The sequence below is a fragment of the Pan troglodytes genome, chromosome 13 (genome assembly GCF_028858775.2).
Source record: "Pan troglodytes isolate AG18354 chromosome 13, NHGRI_mPanTro3-v2.0_pri, whole genome shotgun sequence".
Lineage (NCBI taxonomy): Eukaryota > Metazoa > Chordata > Mammalia > Primates > Hominidae > Pan > Pan troglodytes.
This window is the reverse complement of record NC_072411.2, coordinates 27,957,767-27,976,711: the sequence shown is the minus strand read 5'-3', so window position 1 is coordinate 27,976,711 and position 18,945 is coordinate 27,957,767. Positions and strand designations below refer to the sequence as shown.

General features: G+C 47.1%; 1 protein-coding gene and 1 long non-coding RNA gene across 9 annotated transcripts in view; one reads left to right on the top strand and one right to left on the bottom strand.

The window, feature by feature from the left end:
- Positions 1-3,515, bottom strand: part of LOC107973761 (uncharacterized) — a 73,270-nt gene extending 69,755 nt beyond the window's left edge. Inside the window, exon 1 of the long non-coding RNA XR_001716176.4 lies at positions 3,257-3,515. This is a non-coding gene — a long non-coding RNA (uncharacterized LOC107973761). The remainder of the gene's footprint in view (positions 1-3,256) is intronic.
- A 7-nt stretch (positions 3,516-3,522) lies between these two features.
- The window catches only part of ERCC3 (ERCC excision repair 3, TFIIH core complex helicase subunit), a 36,970-nt gene continuing 21,547 nt past the window's right edge, over positions 3,523-18,945 (top strand). The window contains exons 1-10 of one of the 8 annotated variants that reach the window (XM_016949674.4): positions 3,523-3,657; positions 3,991-4,196; positions 4,856-5,092; positions 7,374-7,423; positions 7,834-7,969; positions 8,157-8,321; positions 8,792-8,996; positions 10,639-10,953; positions 17,045-17,229; positions 18,300-18,502. In XM_016949674.4, coding sequence (XP_016805163.1) covers positions 3,630-3,657; positions 3,991-4,196; positions 4,856-5,092; positions 7,374-7,423; positions 7,834-7,969; positions 8,157-8,321; positions 8,792-8,996; positions 10,639-10,953; positions 17,045-17,229; positions 18,300-18,502 — 1,730 coding nt within the window. In that variant the 5' untranslated portion in view covers positions 3,523-3,629. Of the gene's footprint in view, positions 3,658-3,990; positions 4,197-4,855; positions 5,093-7,373; positions 7,424-7,833; positions 7,970-8,138; positions 8,322-8,791; positions 8,997-10,638; positions 10,954-17,044; positions 17,230-18,299; positions 18,503-18,945 lie in introns of all 8 variants that reach the window. The other 7 variants (XM_063791040.1, XM_016949673.4, XM_063791039.1 and 4 more) reach the window with 7 other exon arrangements.

Here is an 18,945-nt window from a genome sequence, read left to right as displayed (position 1 = left end):
GCTGCAGTCTTCATGACAGAACGAGACCCTGTCTTAAATTTCAGAACCTTGTATATCCTCTGACCCACCAATTTATACCTAGGAATTAACCTGTGGAAATAGATTGTGAATGTTTTATCTATAAAAGCCCAAACTTAAAACTCTAAATGTCCAACAATAGGGGCTATTGTAACAAAGTACCGCACATTAGGTGGCTTATAATAAAAAATTTATTGTCTCACAGTTATGGAGGCTAGAAGTCTGAAATCAAGGTGTGGGCAGGACCATGCTCCTTCTGACACCCATAAGGGAATCCTTCCTTGCCTCTTCCAACTTATTTTTATATATTAGAAATTGGGTCTCACTATGTTGCCCAGGCTGGCCTCATACTTCTGGGCTCCCACCTCAGCCTCCCAAGTAGCTGGGACTACATGTGCTCCATGGCGTTGTGTCCAGCTGCCTCTTCCAACTTCTGATAGCATCCCTTGGTTTGTGGCAGCATAAATCCGATCTCTGCTTCCATCAGCACGTGGTGCTTTTTGTGTGTCTATTGACACAAGTGTGTGTGCTCCCCTTTTTATAAGGAGACCAGTTACTGGATTAGGCCCACCCTAATGACCTAATTTTAACTTCATTACCTCTATAAAGACCCTGTTTCCAAATAAGGCCATATTCTGAGGTAGTAGGGGTTAGGACTTCAAAATATCTTTTTGGGTCAGGCACAGTGGCTCATGCCTGTAATCCCAGCACTTGGGGGGCCAAGGCGATGGACAACTTAAGTCCAGCAGTTCAAGACCAGCCTGGGCAACATGGTGAAACCCCGTCTGTACAAAAAAATACAAAAAGCCAGGCATGGTGGCATGCCTGTAATCTCAGCTACTTGGGAGGCTGAGGAGGGAGGATCACTTGAGCCCAGGAGGTTGAGGCTGCAGTGAGCCCAGATCGCACCACTGCACTCCAGTCTCGGCAACAGCAAGACCCCGTCTCAAAAAAAATAACTTTTTGAGGGGTGGGGGACACAATTCAACCCATAGTCTGTCCTCTGGCCCCTACAAGTTCATATCCTTCCCACATGCAAAGTACATTCACCCCATCTCAACATCAACAAAAGTCAGTCATTCCAGCATCAACTCAAAGTCCAATATCATCTAAATATCAGTTCAAATCTCATCACCCAAATCATCCAAATCAATTGACTCTGGGTTAGGTTTCCTGTTGGAGCAAATTTTCTATCTATGAACCCATGAGAACAGACAAGTTATCTGCTTCCAATTACAAAGGGATAGGCAGAGGATAGACACATTCCATTCCAAAAGGGAGAAATGGCAAGGAAAGAGACTTGCAGGTGCCAAGAAAGTCTGACACCTAACAGGGCCAATGACAGGATTTTAAGGCTTGAGAATAATCCTCACTGGCTTGATCCTCTGTCCTCAGGGCCCACTGGGGTTGCAGCCCCGCACCCTCAGAACTGAGGAGGTGGTGGCAGTGGGTTCAAACCCAAGCCTGTCCCTTTCAGTCCTGTGGTGGCGGAAGCAGCCTCACTGGCCTCTGAACTGCCCCTGCCAATCCCTTTCCTACCTGTGGAATCCTGGAAGTCCAACAGCCTTCCTTCATTTCATCCCATCTATGTACCCTAGTCAAAACTGTCCAGGTTTCTGTGGAGATGGGTGATTGGGTCTATAAGCCACACACCTAATCTCTTGCAAATAAATGGTTGTCCACATCCTTAGTGTTTCTCCAGAGCATACTTTCTCTCTCCTTTTTTTTTTTTTTTTTAAACAATGTGAGTATGCTAAGAATGATCCAAATCTTCAAGTTCTGGTTCCTTTTTGTTGAATAATTCCACCTTCAGTGTATCTCTTCTCACATTTCACTATAAGCAATAAGGAGAAAGCAGGCCTCAGTTTTTTTTTTTGAGACGGAGTCTTGCTCTGTTGCCCAGGCTGGAGTGCAGTGGCGTGATCTCTGCTCACTGCAACTTCTGCCTCCTGAGTTCAAGAGATCCTCCTGCCTCAGCCTCCTGAGCAGCTGAGACTACAGGCGCGCGACACCACGCCCAGCTAATTTTTGTATTTTTAGTAGAGACGGGGATTCACCATATTGGCCAGGCTGGTATTGAACTCCTGACCTTATGATCCCCCGCCTCGGCCTCCCAAAGTGCTGGGATTACAGGCGTGAGCCACCACACCTGGCCCAGGCCTCACTTTTAACCATTATGTAGAAATTTCCTCAGCAAAATGTCCAAGCTTATCACTTATAAGTTCTACTTTCCACCCAACAGAATACAATTCAGGCAAGCTCTCTACCACTTGCCTCCAGTTTCAGTAACATATTTCTCCTTTCCATCTGAGCCGTCACCAGAATCACCTTTAATGCCCATACTTCTACCAAGGCTCTTCAAGACAATAGAGGCTTTTCTATCATGCGCCTCAAAATTCTTTCAGCCTCTACTGATTACCCAATTCGAAAACCACTTCCCCATTGTTAGGTATTTGTTACAGCAGTACCCTATTCCCCGTACCAAAAATCTGTGTTACGTTCTCCAGAGAAACAGAACCAAGAGGCCCACTGAGCAAGCGAGATTGATTGATTGATTTTAAAGAATTGGCTCATGCAATTGTGGGGGTTGGCAATTTGGGAATTCAGGTACGAGTTGATGTTGTAGTTTTGAGTCCAAAGGCTGGAAACTCAGTCAGAACTTTCTGTGTTGCAGTCTGGAGGCAGAATTCCTTTTTCCTTGAGAAACCTGTCTTTGCTCTTAAGGCCTTCAACTGATTCGGATGAGGCCCACCCGCATTATTGAGGGTAATCTGCTTTATTTAGGCTGAGACATGAGAATGGCATGAACCCGGGAGGCGGAGCTTGCAGTGAGCTGAAATCGCGCCACTGCATTCCAGCCTGGGCGACAGGGCGAGACTCCGTCTCAAAAAAGAAAAAAAAAAAAAATTTTTTTTTGAGACGAACTCTCGGCCTGTCGCCCAGGCTGTAGTGCAGTGGTGCAATCTCAGCTCAGTGCAGCCTTTACCTTCTGGGTTCAAGAGATTCTCCCACCTCAGCCTCCCAAGTAGCTTAGACTACAGGCGTGTGCCACCATGCCTGGCTACTTTTTTTTGTATTTTTCGTAGAGATGGGGTTTCACCATGTTGGCCAGGCTGGCCTCGAACTCCTGACCTCAAGTGATCCACCCACCTCAGCCTCCCAAAGTGCTGGAATTACAGGCGTGAGCCACCGTGCTCAGCCAAATTTTTTTTAATTAAAAAAAAGAATACTTCCTTACCCATGGACTCAGGTCACATTCTCTCTCTCTCTCTCTCACACACATTTATTGCCCACATGGCTTCATTAAAATTTAAGTTCCAGAAGGATGAGGCCTTTAATTCGCGCACTACACGGGTGCTCAACACACAGTATTTTCCTTCAGTTGTAGAGAAATGAACAGTGGAGGACCCCCGCTGCTGGGTCGCACGAGCTAACAGATCGGCTGTCGCTGGCTCTCCGCTCTTCCAGCCACCCCCATCACGGCGCCTAGAGGCGGGACATCCTGTGTGGACAACAAGGAGCTTCCGGATTGAGCCGGAAGTCCCCCCAGAGCGGATGCCGCGGCGGGCCTGTGGGAGCACGGTCACCTTCTCTCTGCTGCTGTAGCTGCCATGGGCAAAAGAGACCGAGCGGACCGCGGTGAGACGTGGCGCGGGCACGCTCAGCCACGACTGCCCTCGCCGGCCCTGCCCCCCGCTCTGCCTCGGAGCTGCTCCGGGCCTCTGCGCCGGCCGACCCTGCTGGCCCTCCCGCGCGCACCCCGTTGGGACAGGCCTTTGGGCGGGAGAGATGCCGGACCTGGGCGCAGCCCAGCGAACTCGGCCTAGGGGAGACGGGTGAGGGGCGCAACGCCTGCGGGATGCAGGTGGCTCTTAGCTAGGAGTTTGCGGCGGCGCAGGTGAAATGCTGCCAAGCGGTGCGGAGGGAACCCTAGGCTCCTGCTGGGCTTACTTCTGTGTTGGTATCTTGCAGACAAGAAGAAATCCAGGAAGCGGCACTATGAGGATGAAGAGGATGATGAAGAGGACGCCCCGGGGAACGACCCTCAGGAAGCGGTTCCTTCGGCGGCGGGGAAGCAGGTGGATGAGTCAGGCACCAAAGTGGATGAATATGGAGCCAAGGACTACAGGCTGCAAATGCCGCTGAAGGACGACCACACCTCCAGGCCCCTCTGGGTGGTAAGCATGCCCTTATTAGCAGGGCCCAGGAGTGTGCGGAGCGGCAGCTAAATCTTGGGCATCCTCAGAGTCAAAACTGACATTCAGGATACTGCCCCTAGAACTGGCCGGGAGAGAATTTTCATCCACACACGTTGGAACAGCCCAAGGCAACAGCGAGCAGTTGCGCACACGTGTGGCGGCCGGACCTGGGCTTCCAACAGCTCTAACCCCTCGGTTTACTCTCACTCCTTCCCCAGCCCTACCCCATGTAGTGAATCCTTTTATCTGCCGAATAAATAGCATTTATCATGTAACAGTTTGTTTCCTCAAGTAATGGAAGACATGTTCGGTAGCAAGCGTTTGCTCTACTTAAAATAATGTTATACATTTAGTTGAAATCTAGCCAAAAGGTAACTTGAGGATAGCCAGTAAGATGGGCTTTCTCTGTGCAGAATAGTAGGAAACAGCTGTTGACTTTGGAAACATTTTCTTCTATTTTTCTTTACTCTTCTGTATCTGATTAAAGTAACAGGCCCCATAGTTGTCTGAAGGAGTGCTTGCAAGAATATCTGTGGTGTTGGGCAGCTTATTCTTTCTTGATAATGATATGGGCAAGAGCCCAGTAGTCTCTGCAACTCATGTTTCCTTGTCTGTTTTGTCCATTTGGTATCTCTCAGGCTCCCGATGGCCATATCTTCTTGGAAGCCTTCTCTCCAGTTTACAAATATGCCCAAGACTTCTTGGTGGCTATTGCAGAGCCAGTGTGCCGACCAACCCATGTGCATGAGTACAAACTAACTGCCTACTCCTTGTATGCAGCTGTCAGCGTTGGGCTGCAAACCAGTGACATCACCGAGTACCTCAGGAAGCTCAGCAAGACTGGAGTCCCTGATGGAATTATGCAGTTTATTAAGGCAAGTGACAGCTGAGACCAGCAATTCCACCTGCCCTGCTAATGTAACAATGGGCATAGGTGCTCCATGTTGTCAGCCTGTGGCAGCCATGAGAGTGTGCCATTCAGATTTCCCATGGGGAGCATAACGACTGATTACCCCAGCCGCTACACTCTGGATCCAGCATTGTGTTCTGGGTGAGGCCACGCTTCTCATGAGCCGCTCCCAGCTGTGGGTATTAACACAGAGGGGCTACTAATTCAGGCCCATTGTAGCCAGGGAGAATTTGGAAATGCAGCCCAAAGTGAGTGTGCTGGGGACTGAATTGTGTGTGTTCCCCTCAAATTTTGTCTTCAAAACCTAATATCCAATGGTAATGTATTTGGAGTAAGAAAGTAGTTAAGACTAAATGAGGTCGTGATCCGATATGATTAGTGTCCTTGTAGGAAGAGACACCGGAGCATGCTTTCTCTCACCTGCCCTTCTTGTCATGTGAGTACACAATGGGAAGGTGGTCCATGGACAGGAGCCTTCACCAGAAACTGAATCGGCTGATACCTTGATCATAGACTTTCAGCCTCCACAGCTCTGAGAAAATACAGTTCTAATGTTGAAGCCACCCAGTCTGGAATTATATTATGGCAGCCCAAGCTGACTAACACAGGTGGTAAACTCTGTCTAAAGCTAAGTATCTGCAGGAGACCAATAGTCAGCAAGTTCCATGAGGGAAAGTCAAAAACAACTTCAGATGTTTTTGACAAAACAAAGAGGGTTCCATGTGATTAATAGTTGAACATGCTAGGTTTCTTCTGCGAGATGGGTGAATGCCATTTAAAAGAGATGGACAGTGACTTTCATTGCCTTTGGCTGATCCAAAAGGAGTCAGATTCAGACCTTGGGATCTGGAGTGGCAGAAGAGTGCCACAGGAATTCAGTATGGTACTGCAGCCAGTCCCAGAGAAGCTGCAGGAGTCCTGGAGAGAACTCTCTTTTCCTGTGATGTGAAAGCGTGCCCGGCCAGGTGCAGTGGCTCACTCCTGTAATGCCAGCACTTTGGGTGGCTGAGGTGGGTGGACCACCTGGGGTCAGGAGTTCAAGACCAGCCTGGCCAACATGGCGAAATTCCTGTCTCTACTAAAAATACAAAAATTCGCCAGGCATGGTGGTGGGTGCCTGTAATCCCAGCTACTCAGGAGGCTGAGGCAGGACAATCACTTGAACCCGGGCGGCAGAAGTTGAAGTGAGCTGAGATCTCACCATTCATTGCACTCCAGCCTGGGCAACAGAGCGAGACTCCGCCTCAGAACAACAACAAAAAAGAAAGCGTGCCCAAGGAGAGGACCTTGTACCAACACTGTGGCTCTGCCTGGTCTTGGCTGCGAATTGCCTGCAGGGATGTAGGTGTTGGTGCACTGTAGTGGTGGATCAGGGACAACAGCGGGGATAGGCAGCCCCTCAAAGTCTGACTGGCAAATTTTTTTTTTCTTTTTTTTTGAGACGGAGTCTTGCTCTGTCGCCCAGGCTGGATAGCAGTGGCACGATCTTGGCTCACTGCAACCTCTACCTCCCGGGCTCAAGCAGTTCTCCTGCCTCAGCCTCCCAAGTAGCTGGGATTACAGGCGCCCATCACCATGCCCAGCTAATTTTTATATTTTTAGTAGAGATGGGGTTTCACCATGTTGGCCAGGCTGGTCTCGAACTCCTGACCTCAGGTGATCCACCTGGCTCGGCCTCCCAAAGTGCTAGGATTACAGGTGTGAGCCACCGTGCCTGGCCTGAGTGGCAAATTTTTATTGTTGCCACACAGCCTCTACTGTATTCCTTCCTAAAGGTGGTTGGGAACCTGGGAGGATTTAAGCTGTATTCTCTGCCATCAAGATGCTTACATTCTATTTGGGGAAATAGGAGCATTGGTGAAGAGGCTTTGCATTTTATTTAAGCCGCAATTACTGTGCACATACTCTGTGGAGTTGTAGTAATACTGGTGTGGTCTTCTCTAGGCTAGGGTGGGGGCTGTGGGAATAGAGAGGAAAGGCAGAATGCAAGATTTTAAGCAGCGTTTTATAACTTAATGGATATGCATCAGAATTACCCAGGCAAGAGGAAGATTTTGGTCTCAGAAAGCAGAGGCCAATGGAAAAAGCTCAGTTTAGGCAGATCTGACCACTTTAGGATTGCAAGTTGGGTTTCCCTGAAGTAAAATGAACTTTTCACTTGGTTGGTAGGTGTAAGATGTGACCAGTAATGAATGTGTTCTGAGTTAGCTGCACATTTACCTGTTGGATGTTATCTGTATTTGCAGTTGTGTACTGTCAGCTATGGAAAAGTCAAGCTGGTCTTGAAGCACAACAGGTAAGAGATTCCGTGACAGGCCTGTCCCAAGGCACTGTCACTCTCTGTGCACCAGCAGGAATAAAGGGATATGGGAAGGACCTGATGTTTATGCTGTCTTTTCTGTGAAGCACAGATAAGAGGAGAGAAACAAGAGATGTGGCCCAGACTGGAAACTCGTCCACTGGCCACTGTATTTCCTCTAGCAGTGGAACTGGGCTCAGGCCCCTGCCTACTTGACCTCAAAGTGGGGCTTTGCCCACAACCCTCATATGTTAAATCATGGCCGGCAGCTCATGGTACAGATTTGGCGAAGGGTTGTGGGGAGAGTCATGAGGCTTGTATTTCCAGACCATCTAATTGAATGAGCAGTGGAATCTCCAGGAGGTACCTGCTGGTCAGTAGACCCCTTCTTCCTCCCCTGCTTGCAGATACTTCGTTGAAAGTTCCCACCCTGATGTAATCCAGCATCTTCTCCAGGACCCCGTGATCCGAGAATGCCGCTTAAGAAACTCTGAAGGGGAGGCCACTGAGCTCATCACAGAGACTTTCACAAGCAAATCTGCCGTATGTGGACTCCTGGGCCACCCTTGGGTGGGGGCAGGCATTTAGGATTTCAGTTCTCTCAGGTGTCTTTAACCCAGCACTTACAACCTAGCAGCCCTGCTGGTTCTACCCTTTACAACTTCACCCATTGCTTGATAACAGCAGAATTAAATGTTGTGTGCACGTTCAGCACCTACCTCTCTCACAGATTTCTAAGACTGCTGAAAGCAGTGGTGGGCCCTCCACTTCCCGAGTGACAGATCCACAGGGTAAATCTGACATCCCCATGGACCTGTTTGACTTCTATGAGCAAATGGACAAGGATGAAGAAGAAGAAGAAGAGACACAGACAGTGTCTTTTGAAGTCAAGCAGGTTAGTGAATGTACCTTCCTCCTGGTTCCTTCACTGAGCTGCTGTTAGAAGCTAGCCCAGCCATGTGTCGACTCTGCCTGTAGTCTGTGTGAAAGGAAGGAGTCCCTGTTGGTCCCTGAATTGCTTTCTCCTTTTTATTATCTGTGAGCCATGGCATCATTTCTCCTGATGGAGTTAAAGTCCCAGTGTCCTCTTTTTCAGGCTGGTAGGCTGGTCTTCACAGGTTCCTGAGGAGATGTGAGAAATGGTGCCTGAAGGTCAATTTTGCCTGCTGATTAGATTTCATTTTCAAAGTGTTGTTAGTCTGGGTTGCTTTTCTGTGCTTTATCCCGGTTGTTGACTGAGCAAGATCTAAAATTGTAGAAGTTTAGATAGAATGCCACTTTTTTGACCATTGGACCTCTTAGAAGATGTAATGTTTTTGAGCACAGTAACAAGATTTTAAAACCCCTTTTGTGCCCTCTTTCCAGGAAATGATTGAGGAACTCCAGAAACGTTGCATCCACCTGGAGTACCCTCTGTTGGCAGAATATGACTTCCGGAATGATTCTGTCAACCCTGATATCAACATTGACCTAAAGCCCACAGCTGTCCTCAGACCCTATCAGGAGAAGAGCTTGCGAAAGATGTTTGGAAACGGGCGTGCACGTTCGGGGGTCATTGTTCTTCCCTGCGGTAAGTGGTACCAGAGTTAAGAAGGTGGCCAGGCTGTTGTGTCTGGATCTGCCAGCTGCCTCCCGCTTTCTCTCTGCACATTTCCCTAAATCACACCTTGCTGAAAAGCCAAGATCAGGTGACTCCCTGATTCATGACTTGACAAATATTTGAGTGCTTGCTGTGTATGGGCCCTGGCCTGGACACTGGGGGTATTATGGTGGCTAGAACAACACTTCTGACCTCATGGAGCTCACTCTTCTGGGGAAGAGACAGATGGTAAGCAGATGTGTACAATCTTGGGTGGTGCTAGAGTCGGCGAAGAAAAATTAGAGCACATGAGGGGTGAGATTGTAATGATGGCAAGGGGCTATTGCACTTAGTGGGGTTAGGTTCTTGTTCTTGAATCAGCCTTAGGGGTTGTGTATTTGGAGACTCCCTAGCACAGAAACTTTGGTGTTCCTGGATGACTAGGATGGTGTGCAGGTCCAGGGAAAGGCAGGAGTGGCCCCCTGGGCACCTGTTTGACCACTTATCCCAGTAATGTCAGGTCCTAGCCTAGCTTCTTGGCCAGAGACCACAGCAGACTCACCTTGGGACCCCACTGAGGACTTACAGAGGCAAGGTCTTCAGGGAAGGGGAGGTTCTTTTTTTCCAAAACTCCAAGGGTTATTTTGATGTTGTTTTCCTTTTTTATTTCACTTTACAAATTTTTTTTATTTACGTTTATTCCTGGTAACTCACAGTGTATTTTTATAATAAAGGAAGGATCTCTGTTTAATGGAAAAGCTTGATTTTTCTCTTGATCTTCAAATGGTGGATGGTAGTAAACTCAGAAGCTCCTGGAATTTCATTTTCTCTGTACACACATAGCGCATCCCTGAATTCTCAGCCCCGTTTGCTGTGTAATAATAATAGTGGTCTTTTGCCGAGTGCCTCCTTCTGTGGGCCAGGCATGCTGGGACCCAGTAGCTTCACTGTCCCGTGGCTGTGGGCAAGGTAAAGTACTCCTCAGCTTTAGTTTTTCAATCTTTCTTTTTTCTTTTTGAGACAGAGTCTTGCTCCGTTGCCCATGCTGGAGTGCAGTGGCGCCATCTTGGCTCACCACAACCTCCGCCTACTGGGTTCAAGATATTCTCCTGCCTCAGCCTCCCAAGTGACCGGTATTATAGGCACCCGCCACCATGCCTGGCTAATTTTTTGTATTTTTAGTAAAGATAGGGTTTCACCATGTTGGCCAGGCTGGTCTTGAACTCCTGACCTCAAGTGATCTACCCATCTCGGCCTCCCAAAGTGCTGGGATTACAGGTGTGAGCCACCGTGCCACGGTGGCTCAGCTAGGTTTTTCTATCTTTAAAATAACAATAACAGGCATTTCTCTTCTCACTGGTTTGTTTTGAGATTTTGACATTTAAATGAGATGTGTGTAAAGTGCTACAGTAGGCCCCAGCGCCTGCCAATTCTCACATATGTATGTGAAGTGGGCATGTCTCCTCATTATAAAGAAGAAAACAGGCTGGAGCAGTGTGTGTCGCTCAGATGTCAGCTATGTGGACTGTTACAAGACATTTTCCTAGATTGCTGTACTTGTGAGTCATTCTGCCTGTCCCTGTCCTTCATTTCAACCTGTCCTTGGGTGGAATTGCACTCTTGTTTCTTGTAGGTGCTGGAAAGTCGCTGGTTGGTGTGACTGCTGCATGCACTGTCAGAAAACGCTGTCTGGTGCTGGGCAACTCAGCTGTTTCTGTGGAGCAGTGGAAAGCCCAGTTCAAGATGTGGTCCACCATTGACGACAGCCAGATCTGCCGGTTCACCTCCGATGCCAAGGACAAGCCCATCGGCTGCTCCGTTGCCATTAGCACCTACTCCATGCTGGGCCACACCACCAAAAGGTCCTGGGAGGCCGAGCGAGTCATGGAGTGGCTCAAGACCCAGGAGTGGGGCCTCATGATCCTGGATGAAGTGCACACCATACCAGGTAAGCAGGCTGGAGCTGAGCTGTCCACTTGCTGAACAGACAAACCAATTTCCAGTTGTTAGGTTGGGAAAGGGACTGCTGTGTAGCCCACCCAACTGGCTAGAAAGACTTGCTGGCTTGCTGGGTAAAGCTTTTAATAGTTCTTTTTTTTTTTTTTGAGGGGGAGTCTCACTCTGTCACCCAGGCTGGAGTGCAGTGGCACGATCTCAGCTCACCACAACTTCCACCTCCCAGGTTCAAGCAGTTCTCTGCCTCAGCATCTGAGTAGCTGGGATTACAGGCACCTGCCACCATGCTAGGCTAATTTTTGTATTTTTGTAGAGACAGGGTCTCCCCATCTTGGCCAGGCTGGTCTTGAACTCCTGACCTCGTGATCCACCCACCTCAGCCTCCCAAAGTGCTGGGATTACAGGCGTGAGCCACCGTGCCCGGCCAGTAATTCTTAAGTGGGATGCAGGCAGGAGTGTTCACATTCACAGTTTGCCTAATCACTGGCTCAGTAGTGATTTAGAAAATGATATTTTCTTTCCTCCATCTTCCTTTTGCTGCTCAGCTTCATCTGTCTTTTAATGGCCCTCTAAAAACTGGGTTAGGAGCACTGAAAAGCCCTTCCCAAAATGGTGGCGATGTGTTTTATTTGAAGCCCGGAATATTGATCCTTAGTCAATATGTAATAGAAGCCCTACTTCTCCAAGTATCATGGGCAAACCTTTTTTTTTTAAGCTGCTCTATTGATTTAATTTATATACAATAAAATCACCCCTTGTAAATATATAATCCAATGAGTTTTAGTAAATTTGTGGACCAGTGCAACCATGACCATGATCCAAGTTTTCTTTTCTTTTTTTTTTTTTTTTTTTTTTTGAGATGGCATCTTGCTTTGTTGCCCAGGCTGGAGTGCAGTCGTGTGATCTTGGCCCACTGCAACCTCCGCCTCTTGGGTTCAACTGATTCCCCTGCCTCAGCCTCCCAAGTAGCTGGGACTACAGGTGTGTACTACCACACCCGGCTAATTTTTTTTTATTTGAGACAGTTTCGCTCTTGTTGCCCAGGCTGGAGTGCAGTGGTGCAATCTCAGCTCACTGGAAGCTCTGCCTCCCGGGTTCAAGTGATTCTCCTGCCTCAGCCTCCCGAGTAGCTAGGATTACAGGTATGCGCCACCACGCCCAGCTGATTTTATATTTTTAGTAGAGACAGGGTTTCTCCGTGTTGGTCAGGCTGGTCTCAAACTCCTGACTTCAGGTGATCCGCCCACCTCAGCCTCACCCTGGGATTACAGGCATAAAGTACCACACCTGGCCAAATTTTTGTATTTTTAGTAGAGAAAGGGTTTCGCCATGTTAGCCAGGCTGGTCTTGAAGTCCAGACCTCAAGTGATCTGCCTGCCTGGGCCTCCCAAAGTACTGGGATTATAGACGTGAGCCACTGCATTCGGCCACCATGATCCAGTTTTAGATTTCCTTTTTACTCATTTGCAGTCAATCTTTGTTTCTCTATCTAGCTTCAGATGACTACTGAACTGCTGTCACTATAGATTTGCTTTTTATGGAAAATTTATATAAACACAATCATACAATATATATTATGTCTGGCTTCTTTCACTTCCCGTAATGATTCATCTGTGCCTTAGCATTTATCAGTAGTTTGTTCCTTTTATTGCTGTACAGTTTTTTGGGCGAATCTTTTTTGATAAAAACAGATTAAGGGATTAAGATTAACAAATTAGGAGTGGGCATGGTGGCTGACACCTGTAGTCTCCTAGCACTTTGGGAGGCCAGGGCAGAAGGATTGCTTGAGCCCAGGAGCTTAAGATTAGCCTGGGTAACATAGTGAGACATGTCTCTACAAAAAAAATTTTTTTTAATTAGCCAAGTGTGGTGGTGTGCACCTGTGGTCTCAGCTGCTGAGGAGGCTGAGGTGGGAGGATCACTTGAACCTGGGAGGTTGAGGCTGCAGTGAACCATGATTGTGCAACTGTACTCCAGCATGGGTGACAGAGTGTGAGACTCTGTCTCAAAAAAAAAAATAAAGATGAACAGATTAGGGTAAATTAAGGAGTCTAATAGAGGTTACTATGAACAAAATGAAATCTGAGGCATTTTCACAGGTAGTGTTCAAAATGTCAAAATGGCCCCAGCATCTGGTTCTTTCTGTGCATGAGAGCTCTTCAGCCCTGATGGGTTTCTGGAGATACCTAGAGATGTTCACAGCTGGCCAGGGAGGGCTTGGAGGTCTTTCTGATGGAAGCCCAGGGTGTGGGCCCTGCTGTGGGAAAGTACTTGGCATAGTGAGACAGCACAAGGTGGCCATGCGGCCAGAGGAGAGCATAGGAACAGTAGTCAAGGCTGAGGAAGATTAGCGGTATTGGGGCAGGTCTTGTAGGACCTTGTAGGCCACGACAAGAACTTTGGCTTGTACTCTTAGTGTGAAGCCATCTGAGGGATTTGAGCAGAGCATGTCATGAGTTGACTTCACACTGTAAAAATACTGCCCTGGTTGCTGTGCTGGAAATAGACTGAAGGAAGCAAGACAGAAGCGGTGAGGTGAGTTTGTGGAATCCCAAGAAGTGTGAACCAGTAAGGATGAAGGCGTGATCCGACTCTGGATATGTTGTGAAGCTTTAATTGACAGGTCAGGTGTGGAATCAGAAATCAAGAATGACACTAAGGTTTTTGGCTTGAACAAAGGGAGGATACAGTGGGCATTAATTGAGATGGGGAACACTCTCAAAGGAGCTGGTCTGGAAGGTGACTATCAGGAGTTGGGCTTTAGATGTGTGAATTTGAGTTTCCTGTTAGGCATTCAGGCCGTGGCAAAAAGGTTAAGAAATAGGCCAAAGAAATTGATAGACATTTCACCAAAAAAGGATATACATATGTCAAAAAAGCACTTGAAAAAGGGTTCAACCTCATTAGTCATCAGGGAACTGCAGATTTAAACCCACCACAGGATGCTCCCGTATGCCAGTTAGAAGGGCCAAAATAAAAAATACTGATGTGCGGGTGCTGATGAGGTCACAGCAACTGAACTGTCACACATTCCTGGAGGGATGGATTGCAAAGTGTACGGTCACTGTGGAAAACAGTTTGTCCATTTATTATAAAATTACCACATGACCCATCAGTCCCATTCCTGTGTATCCTGGATACATGAAAAGAGGTTTACACAAAATCCTGTACACGAATGTTTATGGCAGCTCTGTTCATAATATCCAAAACCCAGGTGCTCATCAGTGGGTGTCTGGATAAACAAGCTGTGGTACATCCATACACTGGAACACTACTCAGTAGTGAAAAAGAACAAACTTGCTGCATGTTGCAACCTGGATGAATCTCAAAAGCATGGTGCTGAGTGAAAGAAGTCAGCCTCAAAAGCTTCCATAGTATGTGATTTCATTTATACAACGACAGTATAGTGCTGGCCAGCAGATCAGTGGTTGCCAGAAGTGGGGGGTCAGAGATGGATGACTCTAAAGGAGAGCACAGGGGAATTTTGGGGGATGCTGTCTTTATCTGTACCCTGATTGTGGTGCTGGTTACAAAAATGTAAATATGTTAAAATGCATAGACGTGCCCCCCCACCCCCCGCCCCAAGTCAGTTTTACTGTGAGAATTTAAAAACTCAAAAGAAAAAAGGTGGAAGGGTGGGTATTGGGTCTGCTAGGATTGAAAATTGATGGTACAGAGAATCACTACCCACAAAGGAGTCTGGAATTGTTCTGTAGCAGTTTGGTTGGAAGCTGTGTTCAGGGCTTGAGGCATTCTGTCTGACTATATGTTTGGTACACGTTCATGTTTTTCTTTAACCCAAGCCCCAGGTCCCAGGTTCCAGGGGACAACAGCACAGATTTGGGATTGGTTATCTGATGAACAAGTACAAAAAGGTGCATCTCACACTCACATATGTCTGTGAGTTTGTCTCTCTCTCATCTAGTTCACTGGATGAGTTAGTCTTTGGTTGAGTTGCGGAGTGAAACCAACAAACTCTAAGGGATTTTTGAGTACAGGCCCCATAAGCCCAGTGGCCTGGCCATGCTCATTGTCCCAGAGAGCAAATGTTAAATAAGGGAATGCTAGGAAATCACAGTAAGTCTCCTGACTGTCTTAACGTCTGCTGTGTTGGGTTAGGTGGAGTGATCAATCTTTGAGATTTATCTCAAAGGATAAAGATTGCTGTGCTGTTTTACAGATTTTTCAAAAGGAGCTCTGTTATGCCTTTTTATTAATGATTCATATTATGGTACTTGTGTATATTAAGTGCTTCCTGTGTGCTAGGTACTGTGCCAGTTTCATTATTTCTACAGGTATTTATTGAGAACCTACTAAGTTTAGGCACTGTACTTGGCACTGGAGACAAAGTGGAAGGGACAGCCAAGTAACCACACAAATAAATGCCAAATGACAACCATGACATAATGTTGAGTGATACAAGCCACACACAAAAGTGCATACTATGATTTCATTCATGCAAAGTTCAGAAAGGAGGCAGACCCCTCTCAGAAGTCAGAGGAGTGTTTCCCTCAAGGAAGAGTGCTAGTTATTGACAGAAGGGGTCAGGGGAGAGACCTCTGGGTGCCTGGTTCTCTATATCCTGATCTAGGTGGTTCCACAGCTGCATGTCTGTAAAAATATATTGAGTAGTATGCTGTGAGTTATTCACCTGTGACAGCTGTCAGGGCTGTAGGAGAGTGTAATAGAGGGGTGTGACGGGGTCACGGGTGTCCAAGCAGAGTCCTACCTGCCTTATCCTTGTCTTGGGTTAGTATGTCCCCCAGTGTTGCCTCTCTGGGGCCCACACTGGGTTGGTGTAGCCATTGCCTTGACTACCATTTCCCTCTAACATGGGGAGCTTGGTCTGAGGTTCTTGGCTACTGTATTTTGGAGCCAGCACAGTCTTTCCTTAGACATAACCCTGAGCTGATTTTGTTTTCTGTGTTGTGTGTGTGTGTGTGTGTGTGTGTGTGTGTGTTTGCATGTGGTGTTGTGTGCAAACCATGTAGATGTAAAAACTAAACATTTACTTAGAGTTAGGCAACCCTATGTTATTTCACTGTGAACGTCTTTGTGTTTTGGTGCATTCAGGCCTCTTTTTCCTTAGATTTTTGTGTCTATTTACTTCTGAAATATCATTAGCCCTACTTTCAATTATATTGTAAGATAAGCATGACTCAAACATTTTAACCTTGCTTCAGAGTATTAGAATTTTTAAAAGGTGAGCCCGTGGAAATCCATAAATTAGGTTTTTTAAAAATGAATAACTCATACCCTTTATGTGTTTATTTTATTTGATAAACCAGAGAGAATTATAATGTTCAAAAGAAAGGAAGAAAAAGAGGTTGCTGGTTGACCAAAGTGATTGAATTGGTAAAGTTTGGAGAGGGGAGTTTCCTAAGGCGGGCCGGAGGGCTTGGGTGAACAGTTCCTGGAGTTTCATCACTCCCGTGGGATTCGCTTTCTTCTCAGTTTCTGGGAAAATGATGGGAAGCTGAGCAGAGCTGGCTTCTTTCATTTCTTCCTCTCCCTAGATTGTCAACTTTCTTTTCAGTAACCTGGGTACAAGTTTTAGGGGAAAATTCTTTGTGTAATTTAGAGCTTAATGGTATTAATAGTAAGTATTGCAGGTTGTATTTCAAATTGCCATCTGCACTTCTACTGATAACTGTTGTGAGGGGAATGCTGGGATTCATTAACTTGGAGATTCCTTAAGCTCATTTCACCCTCTTGTTCTCCTTTTCATTTTCCTTTGGACAGGTCTAAAAGTGATGGTGAAGCGTTTGCCTGGTCATTCTTGTCTAGAGCCAGCTTCTGTGGTCCTGAAACCCGAGGGTTAGTTCAGATGGTGTCATAAGCCAGTGTTAAGTTGCACAGCTATGAGCATTTGAAAAAGTGACAGTGTAGGCTGGGTGCAGTGGGTCACGTCTGTAATCCCAGCACTTTGGGAGGCGAAGGCAGGGGGATTGCTTGAGGCCAGGAGTTCAAGACCAGCCTGGGCAACATAATGAGACCCCATCTCTACAAAAAATATTTAAAAATAAATAAATAAAAAATAAGAAAGAAAAGTGACAGTGTGAATGCTCCCATTGTTTCCTCAGCCAAGATGTTCCGAAGGGTGCTCACCATCGTGCAGGCCCACTGTAAGCTGGGTTTGACTGCGACCCTCGTCCGCGAAGATGACAAAATTGTGGATTTAAATTTTCTGATTGGGCCTAAGCTCTACGAAGCAAACTGGATGGAGCTGCAGAATAATGGCTACATCGCCAAAGTCCAGTGTGCTGAGGTAGCTGGGCCTGGGCTGGGGGCGTCTGGGAAAGGGCCTCCTCCTATGGGCAGGGGAGTGATCAGATCGATTCCTCATGGGCAGACACAGGTCAGGACTTAGGCTCACCTGCTACTACCTCATACAGGATCCTCAGTCACCCTGTGGTTGGGTGGTACTAGACCCACTTGCCGCATATCTTCTGCCTTGTCACATATCTCACATACCCCTGAATTTGTGATGATTCTTTTTCCTAGCCATGGGGTTTACCAGTCATGGATTTCTGTGGGTGAGGATTAGCATTCAGGGCACAAGGATGAATGAAGGCCCCTGATACCACAGTGCTGCCTGGGAGCCTGGCAGCAAAGGGCTTTGCTCTGATAGCCCCAAGCGCCTAACTGATATGCTCCCGGCCCTGCTGGGAAGTGTGTGAAGAGGTGGCGGTACTCAGTAGCAGTGCTGACTCGTGTGTGGAAGTGTGGCCTAAATGGAAGAATTGCTGACACTACCGATTGAGAATCTGGTTTCACACACTTGCAGCTGGTGTGAAAATAACTCCCTGGATATGATTGCATTTAAAAATCTTTTAAGCAGTTGACATGTGAAAACGTCCAGTTCAATAGGAGGTATTAGGTTGGGTTTAGTTTTGTGCATGCATTTATTTTCAGTTGTACTGATTTCTAATTCACATAGCATTTTTTTTTTTTAAAACAGGGTCTCACTCTGTCACCCAGGCTGGAGTGCAGTGGCGTGATCTTGGCTCACTGCAACCTCCGCCTCCTGGGCAAGTGATTCTCCTGCCTTAGCCTCCTGCGTAGCTGGAATTACAGACATGCACTACCACACCCAGCTAATTTTTGTATTTTTAGTAGAGACTGGGTTTCACTGTGTTGGCCAGGCTGGTCTTGAACTCCTGGCCTCAAGTGATCTGCCTGCCTCAGCCTCCCAAAGTGCTGGCATTACAGGCATGAGCCACTGCACCTGACTGGTTTTGTTTTAAAGCTAATTCTGCTAGAGAAAGGTCTTCAAAAGTTTTTAATTGTGTGATGTTTAAACTTGTAAAATGACCCCTGGTTCTTACTGTATTACAGGTCTGGTGCCCTATGTCTCCTGAATTTTACCGGGAATATGTGGCAATCAAAACCAAGAAACGAATCTTGCTGTACACCATGAACCCCAACAAATTTAGAGCTTGCCAGTTTCTGATCAAGTTTCATGAAAGGAGGAATGACAAGATTATTGTCTTTGCTGACAATGTGTTTGCCCTAAAGGAATATGCCATTCGACTGAACAAGTAAGAATTGAAAACTTGGAGCTTCCTCCAGGCCAGTTTCTCTTCCCCATTGAGAGTGCAGAAGGTGGCTATTGTTTTGTTTTTTCGTTTTTTTGTTTTTCTCTCAGGAACTTCTTGGGCTCCAAAGATCTTGTTCTGTGGCCCTGGTCTCAGAAACCAGGGAAGACCTAAAGTAGGTGGTTGGAGTCAGAGGTTAGAGCATAGAGAAAAGGGGGGCTAGTCACCTTGAGCCCAAAGAACAGGGAGCAGAGACTTGGACTGAGCTGGGTGGGGCCCCATGGAAGATCTGGGCTCCAAAGGTGGGTGGGAGTTGGCATTTGGAGCTTTGGGCTGTGTGAGCTCTGTGGGTGGAGAGGAGGCCAGACTGGATGGCCTAGGGGCTGGGAAGGCAAGATGGGCGGGGCTGGCATCCCAAGTACGGACTGGCATCTGGAAGGAGCTTA